The 18,169-nt window shown below is 40.2% G+C and overlaps 1 protein-coding gene across 1 annotated transcript in view; it reads right to left on the bottom strand.

Annotated features, from left to right (window-relative positions):
* Positions 1 to 286: 286 nt before the first annotated feature.
* kcnk9 (potassium channel, subfamily K, member 9) overlaps positions 287 to 18,169 on the bottom strand; it is a 54,569-nt gene continuing 36,686 nt past the window's right edge. Inside the window, exon 2 of the mRNA XM_031741716.2 lies at positions 287 to 1,320. Coding sequence (XP_031597576.1) covers positions 443 to 1,320 — 878 coding nt within the window. The 3' untranslated portion in view covers positions 287 to 442. The remainder of the gene's footprint in view (positions 1,321 to 18,169) is intronic.

The following is an 18,169-nucleotide window of genomic DNA, read 5'->3' as shown; positions in this document are numbered from 1 at the left end:
AATACCTGATGCTTTAAGTCACTTTAAATTCTCTGTCTGCAGTGAGGCAATGGAAACATACATAACGGTAAATGCTGCTTCAAGTTATGGTGAAACAACTCCCTTTGAAAAATAGCATTTCCCCCAGTGTGCATCATTTGGTATGTAACCAAAGGTTAATATATCAATTTCTGTAGTGTAAATCTGTAATAAGGAAAAGTCTTGCAGTTTGTGTTGTGTGGTTCTTAAATGGAGCAATCTCTTGAAAAAATAGACATCCATGCTTCATGCTTTGCATCCCCTTGTGTCCGCGCCTGCTGTTCTTGAATAGTTTCCCAAGAGTACTTCGATTACATACAACCAAACTGGAGGGAAAAAGTGCAGAAATAAGATTTGGTAAAGGAGCAGCATTGGAAATGTTTGACCTTGTGTAAAAAACTTATGGTCCTGTGGTTGTTGGGGTCTAGATAGATTTCCTTCTCCTCATGAGCTGGTGATTGTCTGTGAAGCTGTGAAGGCCTGGAGACACCGAGCTGATGGGCGAAGGGAAGAAGCTGTTTTTCAAGGTGCTGGGCGAGATCTCCTCGATCCTATAGGAAACCGAGTGAAAGTACTGGTTGGGGTTCAGCTGTGAGCTGAATGAGTTCTTGTGGGAAAAGGCACAGCCCAGACCTCCCATCCCCGGACTAGGGCTGTCATGCGAGTGATAGTGCATACAGGAGCACACTGACTGCAGGTCAGTCACCTCTGCGTGGTATGGCTCCCGTCGCCGCCGTGCCCGGTGCAGCGATTCATCTTGGATGTGGATGATCATGCTGTTCCGATTGCCGGCGAGTGAGGCCCGTTCCTCGGCATCCCGCCGTTCATCCTCACTATTCATAGTCAGGAAACGGAGCACCACTAGATTGAGGAAGGCCCCGATGACTGTAAGGCCCACCAGGATGTACATGAAGCTAAAGGCCACATAAAGGGGCTTCTTCTGGAGGGCCCGATTCTTTTGAAGGGCTACAAAGTCCCCAAAGCCAATAGTTGTTAATGTGATGAAGCAATAATAGTAAGACTGGAAGAAGCTCCAGTCCTCATAATGGGAGAATGCAGCGGCCCCGATGCACAACGTGCCAATGCAGGAGAAAAATCCCACCGTCACCATGTTCTCCATGGACACATCAGTGATGTGCATGCCGCAGCACTTCTTGATGCGTTTCAGAAGGTACTTGACAAAAGTGTTCATCCTCTCGCCCAGGCTTTGAAACATGACAAGAGTCAAAGGGATTCCCAGGACGGCGTAAAACATGCAAAAGGCCTTTCCTGCATCGGTCCCTGGCGCCGCGTGCCCGTAGCCTGGGAAGAGAGCAGAAAGACAGCAGAAATTAGTGATGCGGAAAGACGTTAAGTGTGGGCTGCTTATGATGCCACCAGTGCTACTGTAACCGTACTCAAAAATCAGCTTTTGTTGACAAACATGACCAAGCAAGAAATCTTCTAAAGAGTCTGCAAGCCGTGCCAAAAGAGGTATTGAATAGGCACATGCCACAGAAATGTGTCTGCTCATTAATCTTATTTGGGCTCAAAGATTATGGCAGGAGGGGCGTCCAATTAGTCTGAAGTTTCCGGCGAGGTAAAACAGTTTGGAGGAAGGATTGGAAAAGAGTCATGGGGGAGCCAGTGAAGCTTTTAGCTTAATTAGACTTTATCTTTAGACCACAAGCTGCTGACTCACACACAAACAGACTATTGGAAATCAACCTGTGGGGTTAACAATAGGATTGATGCACCATATTCAACTGGGTTTCTAAATGAAGTGTAATTGATTTTAAGTGCATGAATTGTAATTGAATTTTACTTCGTAGATTTCAATATGAATGAAACCTGTAGAGCGTCATATTGATTATCTCTCTTCTAGCAAAGCCTTTAGCTGCAAGTATTAAACACCAAAGTCCTAGCCAAGATACACCCACCATCAGTTGGCATGTGTATCGCTTCAACAACTGACCTTCAAACAGAGACATAATATTTTTGGTGTACTGTATACATAAAAAAAACCATTTTTTAATGTTCTGTGTTTTGAATTTGAATTGTGATTCTGTCTTTTCCCATATGGCCGTCCACCCACACAAGCATGTGTTTAACTAAGGCTGAAAGCAAACTTGGCTCGATCAATCTAATTTGCAATCGGAGCATTTATATTTGCATATGTAATGTGTGTTGCTGACCTGAGGTTTCATTAGTGGACTTCAAAGAAATGCATTAAGCAAGATTTCAAATGTTGTCTTATCCTATGGCAGAGTTTAAGTGGTTGAATTTTTTTTCAAAGCTGCACTGTCGTTTTGCGCGTAATATGAAAGGAGCAGATTGCACTAATGAAATTAGAATTAAATTAGCACTAAACAGCAACCTCCCATGCTGAAAAACAGCCAGCATAGCGCTAAAAGTTGAAGTTCCTCAAACTGAGGCTAACTCCAAAAGGGAGTTAATGACAACCGATCCCTCTGGCAAAATGCTTACAGCAGAAATAAACATGTTTACAGCAAATATTCTTGGTTTCAAACGCCAATTGATAAGACCAGTGCTGGTGGTGAATTTTTAAATATGTCATTCTTTAATTATTTATTCAGTTATGCTTTATCAAGTGTTAGCATGTTTTAAGCCTATTCTAAGCCTAGCCTATCTTTGCTAGCTAAAATTAGCATTGCATTTGTTATTACAGTGAGTTTATGAAAACGCCTTGCTAACCTAGCTGACTAGTTTGAGCTGGCTTTATTTCAAAATGATTTATGGTTCTCAACCAATCAATAGCTCTCATTGGATTTATGTATCTTTTGGGTTTTTTGGGTTTATTATTTTGGTTTTAATGTTAACATACTCTAGCTTCATCAGCTCTTTTATGCAGATTTTTTGGGTACAATCTAAAAAATTCCACTGCAAGTGGGTTAGCAAAGTGGAGCACTGAGCCATACAAATTAATAAAACAATGCAACTGTAAATTAATCCAAACATGCAAACAAGCAGTTATTTGCCAATCTGTTCCACAGCCAAAGTGCCCCCGTCTTACAACAAAAAACAAAACACAAACTTGATTACACAGGTTTAAGTTTGCTTTTAATAATCTAAAATAATATATAACCACTCTACCCACTAATATGTTATACATATCAAATTTCCTCGCTTGAGATTAAAACCAGAAATCCTGCATATTCGTCTTGTCTGATTACACTTACATGACACACTTACAGTATGTGTCATTTGACTTAAGCAGCTTGAAGCAGTGACAGATCTTCTTTATGATACAATAAAAGTAATAGCAATCGACGCGAGGATTAGTATCCACATCAGCTTTGTCGGTATCTGCGAGGAAAGAGCAATTACAGATCATATCTCGTGCCAAGCACTGGCATTAAAGAGGCTGTCTAATTTTTCACAGAGACATCTGAGATCTGCTGCTTGTTCATTAATGAGAGAGCAAACTAAAGTGGGGGGAAAATCAAACCCTTTTCCCATAACTAAAAGAAATAATATATACATTAATCTTGATCTTTCAATTCGCCCCGAGCCTGATTCAACTCCGATAATCAAACTTATACAGTGCAAAAGTGTTGGCTTCCCACACGATATGCAGCAGGATGTACCATCATGTTGCAGCACAACAACAGACCACACCTAATCATAACCTTACTGCAGAGAGGCCAGACCAGCCATGCTTCTTCTTTCAAAATAAACAAAATAAAACTGCTTACACTAAATTTCACTTTCAGAATGTGTATTGCTACTTTTCCTTAACTCCTATTACTTATTATGAAACTCACAGGAAACAGACAACAGCCTCTCACTTTATGACAGCTTAAATTGTTTTAACAGGTTAAATTGATTTAATCCCCCTCACAACTTAAAAGCCATTAATGATGAAACGTAGGTGGGGACAGTATTGTTAGTTAAATAAAAGTCCAGTATTTCGAATTTCCGTCTTTAAAAGGATTTGAGCTTCCTGAATAAAATCTAAAAGCAGGAAACTTGAGTAAAAACACTGAGCGTAGGTGTTTGTTTTGCATTGCAGCACAGCTTATTTGAAAATTCTTTCCGTGAAGTTCGAAGTGTGTGCATAAAGTGTTGCTGCTGCGTGCTGACTACAAATGAGCCGACTGAATCTGTTGAACAATGAGCAGCGATTACTTTAAATGTGGATAAAGATACATTTAAAAAAAGGAAAATAAATTTTACTGCAGACTTATTGCAACACAGGTATTGTATTAATGCAAATATATATCATGCAAATTGCAACTGCTTAATCATGTGAGCAAATATCAGCATTTTAGAGAAAATGCCTCTTCAATCTATCCACTGAATTTACTAATTATTGCAGGAGAAAAAATATTTTTCAGGGTTAATGTCATGTGGAAAATATAGCAAAAATATGCCTGTGGCATCTCAAAGTCTTCGACAACTCTAATTACATCTCAGGACAGATTTGTATACCCAGCCATCTGTCTTTTTCCAATCTTGCTCAAAATTAGCAAATTAATTGATATTGATTCTTATTGCTTAAATTTGTTCTCAGCGAGTAATTAGGACGTAATGAATTACAGCAGCAGCTGTGAAGGAGTGACAGCTTTCATTTGATTACATCTCGACAGAGTATGCATATTACCACAAATGTTGTCCACAGATAATCCTTCAGCATTATGGGCTGCACTCGAAGACATTATGCCAACTAAAAACTACTTCTGTTCAGTCATTTGAGCTTCCTGTCACAGGCTTGTTGAAGTGTGTTAGGTATTGGTTCAACTTCTGCCAACAAGGCTCGTGTGGATTCTCCTGTTTTTTATTATTTAAATCTGGACAGATAAGCACCTAAATGTCAGTCTGATGGTGAAAGCAATGTACCATTAAAAATGTGGACCTGTTAGTGATAACACTAATGCGAGAAGATGTGAAAGATATTGAAAGGGAAAAAAAGCAAAAAGCAATAAAATCATATCCACAGTGATGTCCTGTCAGTCGGAGCTCTCGTTGCTCCAGCATTCATTAGTGTCCTTGCATTTCCAAGGCAATAAACAGAAGATGATTAACAGGGCTTTACAGGGATTCAGAGAGATGACCTACAGACCTACAGAGTGGATATTAACTTGTAAAAGTAATCATCTCTGAGATTTATTGTATCAAATAATATCCACTTGGGTGCCGTCTATCTTGGACTGATAAGACGATACATCCAAAAAAGCTTATCGGTTTTCTAGTTTGTCCCTGCTGCATAACTCCTGACACACACAAAAATCATTTTCAAAGAAGAAAAAAAGCCATCAAATGTAGGATAAACTATCCAAATGTCTTAAAGTATTTCTTTGATGTTGCTGATGGGCTGTGTGGAGTCCGCGACAGCATTGCACTGTGTAATCTGTTTGTCCTGTTATAATGACTCTATTATCTCTCGTTGTCTTGGGAACAGACATATTTGCTCTACCATGCAGAGCCTGTGCCATGCACAGGTGCTTTGTGCTCATGTGTGCACAGGTGAATGCGTGTGTTTGTGCGCAGCACAGCGGAAAGAGAATCGTACTTTAATGAATGATAAAAGCATAGGAGAGGAGCCCGGTCACGCTACTATTAAACATTAAGACGTGTTCTGAAAAAGGAGGGTTGTGTTTCTGCAAGACTTCTCAAGGGGAGGAAGACGAGACTGGAGCTGCAGCAGGCGGGATTTGTTTGTAAAACACACCGGTCTTATCAGCCTGGGGCACAAAGTGTGTCTGAAACATAGACGAGCTCACAATCCATTCAGTGAGATCCTGCACATTTGCCAAATGTAGATTTGATATGACTCACTAAAATATCTTTGAGAAATGATCTCCTAGACAGGAATCCGTTAAAACATGTTAAAATTTCAGGGTTGCAATAACCTATGTAGCAGCTGATTGCATTGCTTTAGTAACAGGAACACACTTTCTGTTTTACAGCATTTCCATAAGTAGGGCATACGAGAAACATCTGCTAACAGGTAAAAGGAAGAACAAAGAAGCTCAGTATCCTGTGTGTGATCTTAACGTCTCTCCTAGAATATTTCAGTTTGAACACGTTTTCTGTATCACTGCACATCTGTTGACTCAGTCTTCAAATGTTTGAACAAACCGTAGTGGGAAGTTTGATAACACGACGACACAAAAGTGCCTCCTGAAAGTCGCGTCAGTATCGTCTGGAGTGGGAGGAGGTAAAAGCTGCAGATCAGTGCGCTTTCATGTTACATCCTTTTTCTACAACCAAGCCACGATGAAATTACTCTGCGAATCACCAGCCATGCTATCGTCTCTGTGAGCCTTTGCTGTCAGGCTGCTGATGTTCAGCAGGTGTACTGTTCGACATCTTAGTTCAGTTTTGCTAATTAATGCCACAGCGCTTTTCTCATGGGGGGGAAATGTAATTAGATTTACAGATACTGGTCCATAAAGCAACAAGCAAATTAAAAATTCCCACCATAAAAAAATAATGCAGAACTTTAATGTGTGTACCAAATGCCATGGCACTACGGTGCATTTCCATCCATGTTTCACAGTATGCACCGAGGCAGCGTGTTAGTGGACATTTCAAGTGGCTTTTTATTTGAAATTAAAGGAGTTGTTGAGAGTGCTGATCGAATCACACTGGCTTGTCAAACAGCAAACCCGGTGCTAAAAACATAAAGTGTCAGAAACTACATCTCTGCTTATACAGCACCAAATCACATTTGCCTCAAGGCACTTTCTATTGTAAGGTTCAGACCCTAAAATAATACAGAGGAAACCTTAACAAGCTGAGAGACCGTCTGGGTTTCTATCAGTGCTCAGACATTGTATTAGTTCCTATGGAACTGGTATCTTATATATCTAGAAAGGCACCATCAATGCTGAAAGGTACTGTATTTATAGGATTTAGAGCAACATATGCTCCCAGGGCTAGACAATGTTTTCTTGTTTTGTTTTTCCAGAGAAGGCATTGCATTACTGCAAGACAATGTTACACTGCATTTTGCATCTTTTACAAGAGCAGATCTGCCTCCAGTCCAAACCTTTTACCAGTTGAAAACATTTGAAATGAGTGACAATTATCTGTGACTTTACATTGAATGAATGAACTTCATTCAAATAATATATAAAATATACAGGAGCTTGAAAATACAACTTTCAAAAAGCACCTTCAAAATTCACACAAAACCAAAGGTTCTATTTGGACCTAAGCTCCTCACTGTAACCTTCAGAACTTCAGTTTGAGTTTAAAAATCACACAACCTGTCTTTAAAAAAATGTTTTTTAAGTTATCTTTTTGATCCAACCTCAAGTTAGGACTGGTGACCCTGAAGAGCGCTTCAATTATGCTGCTATAGGCATCACGATGCACAGAGCATCTCTCTTCTACGCTCTCAGACTCCCTGTGTATTTACAATCTAAAAACTGCATGCTATTACCGTTGTGTGTCTCTGTCATGTAAGTCTGCCTCTCTCTGCCCCTGGAAGTGGATGAGCTAACAAAATGCCAACTGTTTTATTCTTGCTCCATAAGGATATTTGGTTTTCTCTCTATAAGGTCTTTGTCTGAGACTGTTGAAGTAAATTGGTGCTATATAAGGAAAAGAACATTAATAACTAAATCATATTTGCATACTTTCTTCTAGATTTTAAGGTTCAATATCAGCAGCCAAAACAAAAGACACATACAAAATTATACAGAAAATGTTTTTCAAATGTTACTGTTTATTCAATATGATGCTTTCTAACAGGGTGCATTCTGTAAATGTCATGTAAATCAGCAGCATAGCAGTACTAAGGTTTAGCATTAATATAAAAGGTCAAGGAGTCTAGAAAAGCACTACACAAACACCAGCCCATTTCCTAGTGTGAATGAATAAAAATCAATAATGACATCAGTACATAACTTTGCAAAGGTGCATATTTGTACCCCTGCATTAGGGCACAGAAGTAGTCTGATCTTCATAAGGTACAAATCATCCCAATATATACAGTGATCTAGATGACAGTAAAACATATTATTGGGAGACTAACCAAAGTTAGTATGACTCAATCATCTACCAAAACAGTGTTTTTCATTTTCATTTTCTTTTGATTTCATGGCAAATACGAGACAGATACAAAGATGTATATCACTGCATTAAATATATACACAAAAGAGTTGTGTATAACCCTTTAAAAAAATGTAAATGTCTTTTGAAACAATCTCAAAAATCAATCTATAAGCGAACAAATGTATCACACCCCCTGCTGCTCAGCACACTCACCTCCAAACTGCTTCTTATGTTTTACACACTTCTGAATATACCAAAGCAGCTTTCATGATAAATTGGATGACTCAACCTTTGTTTGGATCCAATCCACTTTACTATGACTTATTTTGAATGTCTGCCCACACCCACAATGTGAGCTCCATAGGTCTCTGTGAGTGTGAGTCATTGTTGCTTAAACTTGAAACTGACACAGCTGGCTGCCTAAATCCAATTATTATATCATTCTATTATTATAATTTTTCCTGTATGGGAAGAAAAGGGACCATCCCACAGTTGTAGAGTGGCTTAATGAATTAACCACCAACCTACACCCTGAAAGAATTGTCAGTCTCTGATCTGCTCGTGAGTCAAACATAATCCCTCAAATAACACAAATCTGAAAAGTGTTTGTCAGGAGCATTAAATATTCATGACTAAATAATATATCAAAGTTAAAGTTTATAGAAAATATTCTTAAGATTGCTTAAAATGGATAACATTTTGACAGAGGACAGCAGTCCCAAAACTGTCTTTTAACTGTGAAGCTTAAACCCTGTCGGCTGCTTGGAAAGTGATCAGTTGAAAGATCCCAAGGAGTCACTGATACGTTTAAGGAGTTTTAAAATGCATTATATGCAATGGACTTCACAGTCACCCGATTTCAGTGGCACTAAGTCCTGTCGCTCTTAAATCTATTGTCACCTGATTAGCAGGAGCGGGGCCGGTGGAGGTTTGCCCGGTGCCACAGCGGTCATGTTAGCCGGAGGATCCGGGGGTTTCTCTGTGAATTTCACATTCCCGTGGCGGCGTGCTAGGTACTTGCTCAGATTTGAAGTTTAATTTTTCGCTGCGGAAAGAAGTTTTCTTCCCATGCAGAGTGTACAGCAGACGCTGATGCTTTTGTCACTTTTTACAGAATCAAACTCAAAATAATGTCAGTGCGTCCAAGCTTTAAGCGCTGCATGGTCGTACTCTCTCCCGCACTCCATATTATCCATTGTTGATCTACACACGTCTGCTGCTGCTACGGGCGTCGCACGTGGTCACATCATAGTCATGAGACACGATGGTTTAGTAACGCAGTAACGCAGCCTGCTTACAGGAAAGTAACAGTAATCTTATTACTTTTTTGCAAAAGTAATCCCTTGCATTACTCATTACTTGAAAAAAGTACGCATTACTGTAACGCGTTACTGCCTATCTCTGATCATTTATGTATAGAATATATAAGGGAATTCTCCAAGAGAACCAAGGTTACAATGTAACCATGTATTATGTCATATTGTACATATAGTACAACAATCACCTGTTTGTTGCAAACTTTGTTAGAGCTGTTCTGGTTTATCAGACATTTTTTACTTTATCCTCTTCCACGTCCACCAGGCCACTGCTGACTCATCAAGGGTAAGGCTAGGGCTAGGGTTTGGTAATCTCCGCCATTTTCAATGGAGATTTTCCGTTTGGAACATCCAATAGGAACATTTTGCAACAGAAAAACTGTATGCCAAAATGTAAGAGACTTTATTCATAACATGAACTTTCTGAAAATGTAAGCATTTAAAACATAAAATAAAACCCAAACTTCACCCTAGATGTGCTGCATGATGGATATTGGGAAGTTAAACGACCACCTGCTGCGTCGGTAAACGAGTCAGATGAATCAAAACCATAACAGTGCAACAAAGAAGTTTCATTTTTATTCTATTGTATTCTACACCATACATTTTATATGTTACAGTTTGAAATGTGATTTTACATCACACTGGAAATAAGGGCATGTATTTCTGACTGGATTGAGAGAATAAATTAGAATTGCAAAAAAAACAGTCATACAACAAAACAATAATTAGAGCTAGAAAGTTATTTTCTAAACATGTGATCATCTATGCAAAGAGACTGCTGTGAAAGAGCAGATATTTCACTACAAGTGGTCTTTCATTTTCACACAAAGCTGGTTATATAAGATGTATCATCCATAATTCATAACACTATCAAGGTAGTCCCTCATTAGTACTCACATACAAGATGGATAGTAACTCTACAAGTGTCAAGCAGTTGCTTAAACCAACTGCCTTCTGGTTGTTTGATCCCGAGGTTAATCTGCCTCACATTATTTCAGGTGCCCTGGTGGCATTAATTGCTACAGGCCATGGCATTTTAATGAAGGTCAAGAAGAGCAGAGAGCGCAGAGGTGAGAACACCTTGTTCAGCTCTCTGCCTGAGTCTCCACCACGTCACCAACAAGAGCTTAATGTGTCTGGGAAGTGGAAACACCATGGTTACCTGCTACAGGCAGGGAACCTTTCATTATCAGTGCTTTTTGAAACACAAGTCTCCCTACAATTCCACTTTGTTATGGTACCATAATGGGTATGGTCTTTCAGCTGCGAGTCAGCTTAACTCTGTTGTTAAGGAAAAAAAATGTCAAATGTACAATTGTACACTGACAAAGAGGCAATTCCACTGATATCAGAGATGCCTGCCAGCCATGTAGAAAGATCGCATTTACATTTTAAGTGTTTTGTCCAATGCTCTTATTCAGAAACTTCCTGTGAGTGCAGTATGACAGAGCAGAAAACATACAGACTGAAATTAGATTCACATTAAAGTCAGCAACCAATATTTTTTGTAAAACAGTGCTTGTTTTGCCTCTTGCAATGACCAGTGTGGGTAACAAATTTATAAAGCTAACTTCTTTTTGTTACTCTGGATGTTCTTGAATCAGCAAGTCCTTCATGTTATATGTAAAGGAAAAGGAAAAGCAGCTAACATCAACTAGCACGACAACCAAGGCTGCTACATGGCTTACAGAAAGTTAAACTTCAAGGCACAAAACATTGAGAACATCCTGTTCTCAAGTCCTGATATGGACTTCAAGAAATTGGAAGTCATAAATATTTACTATCGGCTCTAAAGAAAACTTTCCTAATAGCATTTGACCATTGATATGAAGCAGATAGGCAATATATGTGAGTACAACTTGGATTTGTTTTGTCTCCCTCCCAATAGCACTTCTAATCAATTAAAGGCTCTTGTGGTAAGATGTTCAGTACAGAAGCAGTCACACTGCTAGAAGCTTTGAAATCTCCACCTATTTTGCTTTGTCTTCTAAAGGTCCATTGAACCCGGCTGTAGTAATCACAATGAGGACGGATAGTGATTTAAGTGACTCTGACTATGGTATGGTTCTCATGCCAGAAGGCTTGGTCTGAATATTTCAGAAACTGCTGATGTACTGGGATCTTCCCACACAACCATCTAGGATTCATACAGAATGGTCCAAAATAATGTGAGCAGTGTCCAGCAGTTCTCTGGGGGGAAATCCTCTGCTGGTGTCAGAGGTAAAAAGCTACATCTAGAGAGAGGAAAGCAACAGTAACTCAAATAACCACTCGTTACAACCAAGACATGTAGAACCACAACATGTCCAACCCAGAACCAGGCAAGGCTACAGCAACAAAAGGCCCCACTGGGTGCCACTACTGACGACTAAGAGTGGGAAACTTAGGCTATAATTCACATGAACTAACAATTATTGGACCGTAGAAGAAAGAAAAACATTGCATGGTCTGCTGGGTCTCGATTTCTGCTGCAACATTCAGATCATAGGGACCAAGTTTTATTTTCTTGGTACACTTTAGACACTTGAACATGACACTAACATCACTATACTCAAATGGTCTGTCCAATGACCAGATTTCAAAGTGCTTTGAGTGTTCAGGTAGAGTGAAAAAGCGCTATATAAGAACTAGTCCATTTACCAGATTTCAATCCAAACCATTCCATTATTTAACATTACGGCCACCTCTAGTAGACAAGTTCCTGTTTGTGAATGAGACCTTCCAAATTTCACTTACTCATTTAGATCTATTTATTATGGTCCAGGCAGGCCCCGCCTTTGCTCCCTCTCTCTTGTTCACAGGTGGAGATGTGGGCTGGGGTTCCTTCAGGCTCTCTCTGCAGGCGAAGTTGGTTTCTATTGGGATTTCCTTCCATCTGTGTTGCACTGTCTTCACCTCCAGATATGTAAGAAGTGACCGTGCACTACTGCTCTCTGCCAAATTGTTGTCACCAATATAGTGGTAATTTATAGAGGTGGGTGGATCGAGCTAAATATCGATAGTATCGATACAAATGCTGGTGTTGGTATCAGATCGATACTAGTGAGATAGGTTTGATACTTTATTAACTTTTCTATAAGTTCAGGATGTAGCTCAGTGAATTGTGTTAATTTCTTTGGATGGGAGGAATGAAAAAATGTACCTCAAACATGCACTATGAAATGTCTTTGCGTTGACTGTTGCGTCTATTTTATTTATAGCCTATAGCACATTTAATCAACAGAAGTTGACCCAAAGTCTTTAGAGACAGACACATTCACGCTCCAGGTCTAAAAACAACAACCCAGAAACAGTTTCAAAATGAAAAGCTGAAAGGTGGGCTTTGTTGTGTTAACTAATTACTGTGAAAGTAAAAATCACATGATTTAGTGGTCATAAAAGTAAAAAAAAAAGTAAAAGTATCAGTGTCAGCAATACTGACCTTGTATTTACTTGGTATCAGATCAATAAGAAAAACTGGAGTAGCGCACAGTATTAATTAGGCCTTCCCTGTTCTTAGCGTTCATGCTTTTTGTTCATTTAAATCCTTTTCTGCTCTAGAGTCATCTCCTATTTCAGCTCCTCTCTACTTTGACTCATATTTTCTTCACGGAGTCTTCTGAGCCCAGCTGAACTGGTTTTTCTAAAACTGACTGCCAATCAAGAAACCTGCTACATACCTGCCTGCGTGCGCTCCACCAAGTCATCAACTCTGCCTCCAACACCCACCTCACTGACAACAGCCCCTCCAAATCAGCAGTTCCAAGAAATGTCAAGTGAGCCACTCTTTTTTTGAGCTACACTTTGGATTACTTTCAATCCCACCTTGGCCTCTATTAAGTCTATCTCTCGTCTCCTGCCCCACTGCCATAATGAACTCACCCTCCTGAGTCATTAACCTGTTTTTTGATCGAGCTTCTCATCTGTTCAATAAACGGTTTAAAGTGCTAGTCAGCAGTCTCACTATGCTTATTGGGTCCAGATAACACTTAAATATGACAGAATAATCCGGCCAGCCTCTGGACCCTGCAGACGCGGGCTTTCTATTAGGTCTACATGACCAAATTTTGGCTTCCCTGGTTGAACAAATATGTTCCACTCACCAAAGCCTACACCAGATGTTTAACACAGTTCAATACATAAATGCTAAGCCCCCTCAAACGCCTCCCACCGACTCACCACACCACTTTGCCGCAGTCCTCCATACACAAACATGCTATGTGATGCCTAAATCTTTAGGGGATGAGTAGCAGTTTTCCCTTGCAGTGCTCTATATTATTCAGTCGCTCGTTCTGAGCTTTTCCTAATGATCGTTTCAAACTTTCTGTCATAGTAGGCTGTGTGGTAGGCAAGGGTAGGACCCAAACGCAGGACTCACAGGTGAGAGAAATTATCTAAAAGAGACAGCTTTATTGATGTGATACAGACTGAAAAAGGTATGAAGGAACACCAAAAGAAAGAAATTAAAGATAAACTAGAAACTAAAACCTTTCGAAACAGGGAACTCACAACTTGGCATAATGAGGGCACAAGGAATACACACAAGAGCACACAGCTAACGTGGACAACGCAACAACAAGCAGAGGGAGACTGAGGACTTAAATACACACAGGATAACGAGAGGATGGATGACAGGTGGGAACGCAGGAGGAACAAATCAGACGTAACGAGACAGGGGAAGCAAAACTGAACACGTTGAACACAGGACGAGGGACTGTCAAAATAAAACAGGAAACACACTGAGAAGCAGACACAGACACACGGGCTTGACACTGGGGCCAGGGAAGAAACAGACACCTGTGCATCTATCACTCTTGAATAAAATAAAATGAAAGATTTTCAAGACGAGCCCAAGATGTTTGAAGAGCTAGTGATACTTCCTATTAGAATATATAATCCATGGACGTAGTGAGGAAAGAGACTACAAATCCCAGGAAATGGGGACGTGTCATTTCCACTCCAGCTGTCTTGTTTGGGCACGGGGTGTGGGCTGTTCTCTCACAGCATGTGGAACCAGGCAGTAAGCTCCACCAGTATGCTTTCTATGCACTGTGGTTGATGTATGCTGAAAAGAATTATGATGTTGGTAAACGTGAATTGCTCGTCGTAAAACTGGACTTTGAAGAATGGAGACACTAGTTGGAGGAATCAGAGGTGCCGCTCATAGTGTGGACTGACCACAACAACTTGTCTTTAACTCCAGACTAGGTGGAGGCTGTTTTTTGGTCATTTCAACATTACCACAACTTATTGCCCAAGTTTTTGTAACCTAAAGTCTATACAGTTCTTCTTTGAGACCAGCACCACTAGAGATGATGTCTTAGCCTGTGCAGCCTGTTCCCGATTCTGGTTTACTGCGACAATTGCCTTTCCCAGGTAATCCCTGGTCTCACACAGCTTTACACTTTGTAACTCGTCTGCCTCTACCTAAGGTAATATAGCCATCTTAACCAATCAACAATAGATTCTCAAGAGTTGCTCCTTTTATCACTCTACCGAAATTGCCTAGTAAACAGCTAAGCTCATAATCCAGCATGTGTACTATCTCTATGGTATACCAATGACATAGTCTCTGATCAGGCCCCTCAGTTTATTGTGCAAGTTTGGGAATCTTTCTCTAAAGCATTAGGAACAAAAGTTAGTTAACCCTTTAAACCCTGACCTAAGTTACCCTTTAAACCAGGGGTAGGCAACTCCAGGCCTCGAGGGCCGGTGTCCTGCAGGTTTTAGATCTATCCTTGATCTAACACAGCTGATTTAAATGGCTAAAGTACCTCCTCAACATGTCTTAAAGTTCTCCAGAGGCCTGGTAATGAACTAATCATTTGATTCAGGTGTGTTGACCCAGGGTGAGATCTAAAACCTGCAGGACACCGGCCCTGGAGGCCTGGAGTTCGATAGCCTTGTTAAAAATGCTAACCGTCACCGGTGATGGGTTAGGGTTAATTAGTAACTTCCTGCTACCACCAACAATGGTAGACCGAAAGAGCTAATCAAGAGCTCAATGCAGCACTGCGTCTCTCGGAGCTCCCATTTAGTTTGGGTTGAATACCCTCACAGAACATTAACCTCCTTGTCCCATCACGTCACCTCAGTAGGTTATTAGCCTCCACTATTCCCATCCAAGAAAAAGAAATGGCTGTCACCGGCAACCGTCTTTGCCGTTGCTGCCATATCTGGAAACACCAAAGCAGCTCTTCTCAGAACCATGGAGCACAACTGTCATCTGACTGACAGGAGGAGGACCCCAGGCCCCCCAATATAAGCCAGGTCAAAGAGTTTGGCCGTCTTCCAAAGATATCCCTCTGAATTGTAGAAAGAAAGAAATTAGTCCCTAAATTTATTGGACTATTTGAGACTGACAGTCTGCAGTTTGCCTAAAACTCTCAGCCTCAATGAAAATCCACGCTACCATTCACAAATCAAACTCCTTTCCATCCCTGTGTGTAGTTTGTGCTCAAATATGAACAAAAATGAATTTGGTACAGTTGCTGCCATTGTTTAAAGAATCCATTTGAGCTTTTGCTATAAACCTGAAAGTGTGTCTTGGTCACATTTTGATGGCCCAGCCACCCTGACCGGTACTGTAGATTGTTTTTTTCTGTCACCCTGCATCTAATATAATCCATTATTCCCTCATGTAAATGTGTCTCAATTTGCTGAGAGAATAATGTGTAGTACACACGAATACAACACCCCAAATAAATGTGACTTTTTGGTAAAGCAACATCAGAAATCGCCTCATTAAAAATAGATTGCAATAAGGGATTTCGAGCACCAGTCGACTGCGATATTACTTCAGTTACTTCATCATATCAAAACCTCACATTGCCTGCCTTCTCACTGAAGCATTTCTTGTCAGGAAAAGTTCTCAAGGTCAGAGAAACTGTTCCACTGTCTGCACCAGTATTTACTGATAAATAAAAAGAAATCAATTCTGTATGTGGATTGTTATTCTCCTTGTGTTTGCCAAAAAGAAAATCTGAAATTAGCTGAATTAAGAGAAGTAAGCAGTCTATTGCACTGTCAACCTACAGTAAGTCACATTTGTAGTCCCCGAATCTTCTGTTAGCTCTGAGTTCAGTATTTTCTTAGGGATGGGGTAGATACTACATAAAAGAGAGAGTGTGAGCTTTAAGCAGAGCAGCCTGAATGCTAAAGGTAGATGCAAACTGGGTGTGTAATCCATCATATAAGTCTTTGTATGTCTGCGAAGACTGTAATTCTCTACATGACACTAGCAACAGAGGATGTAGCTCCATTCATTGCATGAATGGTTAAACCCTTTATTTTGTGAAACAGTCTCCTCGTGAGCGTGTCGCCTGATGGAACCGAGCAGCCGTGCAGGATTCAGCAAGAAGCACAACAAACAACCCCCTGAGGCGCGAAATAAAAGAAGCCAACAGACACATGTATACCAAAAGAACAAGGTTAGAGATCATCAAGTATGGTAATGAGAAAGTAGACAGAGGAAAAGTAGAACTATACAGTACTGTGCAAAAGTCTTGAGCACCCTTCATTTCTTTATATTTTGCTTGGATAGTGGGGAATGGATGCAGTGATTTATTGAAATGTGCAAACATAAGATTGAAAGTCAGTATTTGCTGTGACTATTTTCTCTTCCACATAGCCTGCACTCTCTTTTGCAAGTTTTCCTTTAATTTCTTTATCTAGTCTTTAGGAATAGTTCTCCAGGCTTACTGACAGACATGCAAAGCTTTTCTTTGGATGTCGGCTGCCTTTTGTTCAATTGTCTGTCAAGATGATCCCACACTATTTCAACAATGTTGAGGTCCAGGCTCTGAGGAGGCCGAGCCATGACTGATTGTGTTCCATGGTGTGTTTTTGTATCCAGGTATGTTTTTAGTGCACTGACAGTGTGAATAGGGTCACTCTCCTGCTGAAGATGTTGCCAATAAGATGTTTTCCAGATAGTTTGTTCCTAATTCCATCAATTTTTACAAGATCACAAACACGACTGATTGAAAAGCCGTGACAAATTATGAGAGAGTGTTTTACAGATGTCTGCAGATGTTCACTATTGTACCTCTGACAGGGGTACAATAGTAGAACCATTAGAACCAAATAGAACCATATGAACCAAAGTGTTCCTGCTTGGATTCATCACTCCATACAACCTGTTGCTGCTGATTTTTAGTAAAGTTCTTGTATAATTGTATAATTACTCACCCTTTTATCCCTGTTTTCCTTCCTTAACATCCAACCCTCCACTGGCAGTAGATCACAGGTGTCGAACTCCAGGCCTCGAGGGCCGGTGTCCTGCAGGTTTTAGATGTGTCCTTGATCCAACACAGCTGATTTAAATAACCTCCTCAACATGTTTTGTAGTTCTCCAGAGGCCTGGGTGACCCAGGGTGATATCTAAAACCTGCAGGACGCCGGCCCTTGAGGCCTGGACTTCAACACCTCTGCAGTAGATGGACGAACTGAAGGGCCAGAAGTATCTATCAAGTCCTGTGCCAGGTGTTTGCTGGATTTTTTCCTATTTCTCAACTTTCCTATTTCTCCAATTTCACATCTTTCAAATGCAATGGCAGTTTTCTCAATTCTTTAAGGCCACACAACATTCCATGCCGAGATATGACAAATGTATTAGTTCATTAGAAGAGAATAGAATAGAATAGAATTCAACTTTATTGTCATTGCACATGCACAGGTACAGGGCAACGAAATGCAGTTTGCATCCATCCAGAACTGCTTTAGCCATGATATAGATATATTACAATATATATTAGCAATAATATAGATATGTAAGTATATTACAGAAATGGGTCTATTATGGTATGTTATAATGTACACGGTATGAAGTATGTTATGAATATTCTATA

Source organism: Oreochromis aureus, linkage group 22 (genome assembly GCF_013358895.1).
Source record: "Oreochromis aureus strain Israel breed Guangdong linkage group 22, ZZ_aureus, whole genome shotgun sequence".
Classification (NCBI taxonomy): domain Eukaryota; kingdom Metazoa; phylum Chordata; class Actinopteri; order Cichliformes; family Cichlidae; genus Oreochromis; species Oreochromis aureus.
The sequence above is the reverse complement of the archived record's forward strand: the minus strand, read 5'-3'. Positions and strand labels throughout refer to the sequence as shown.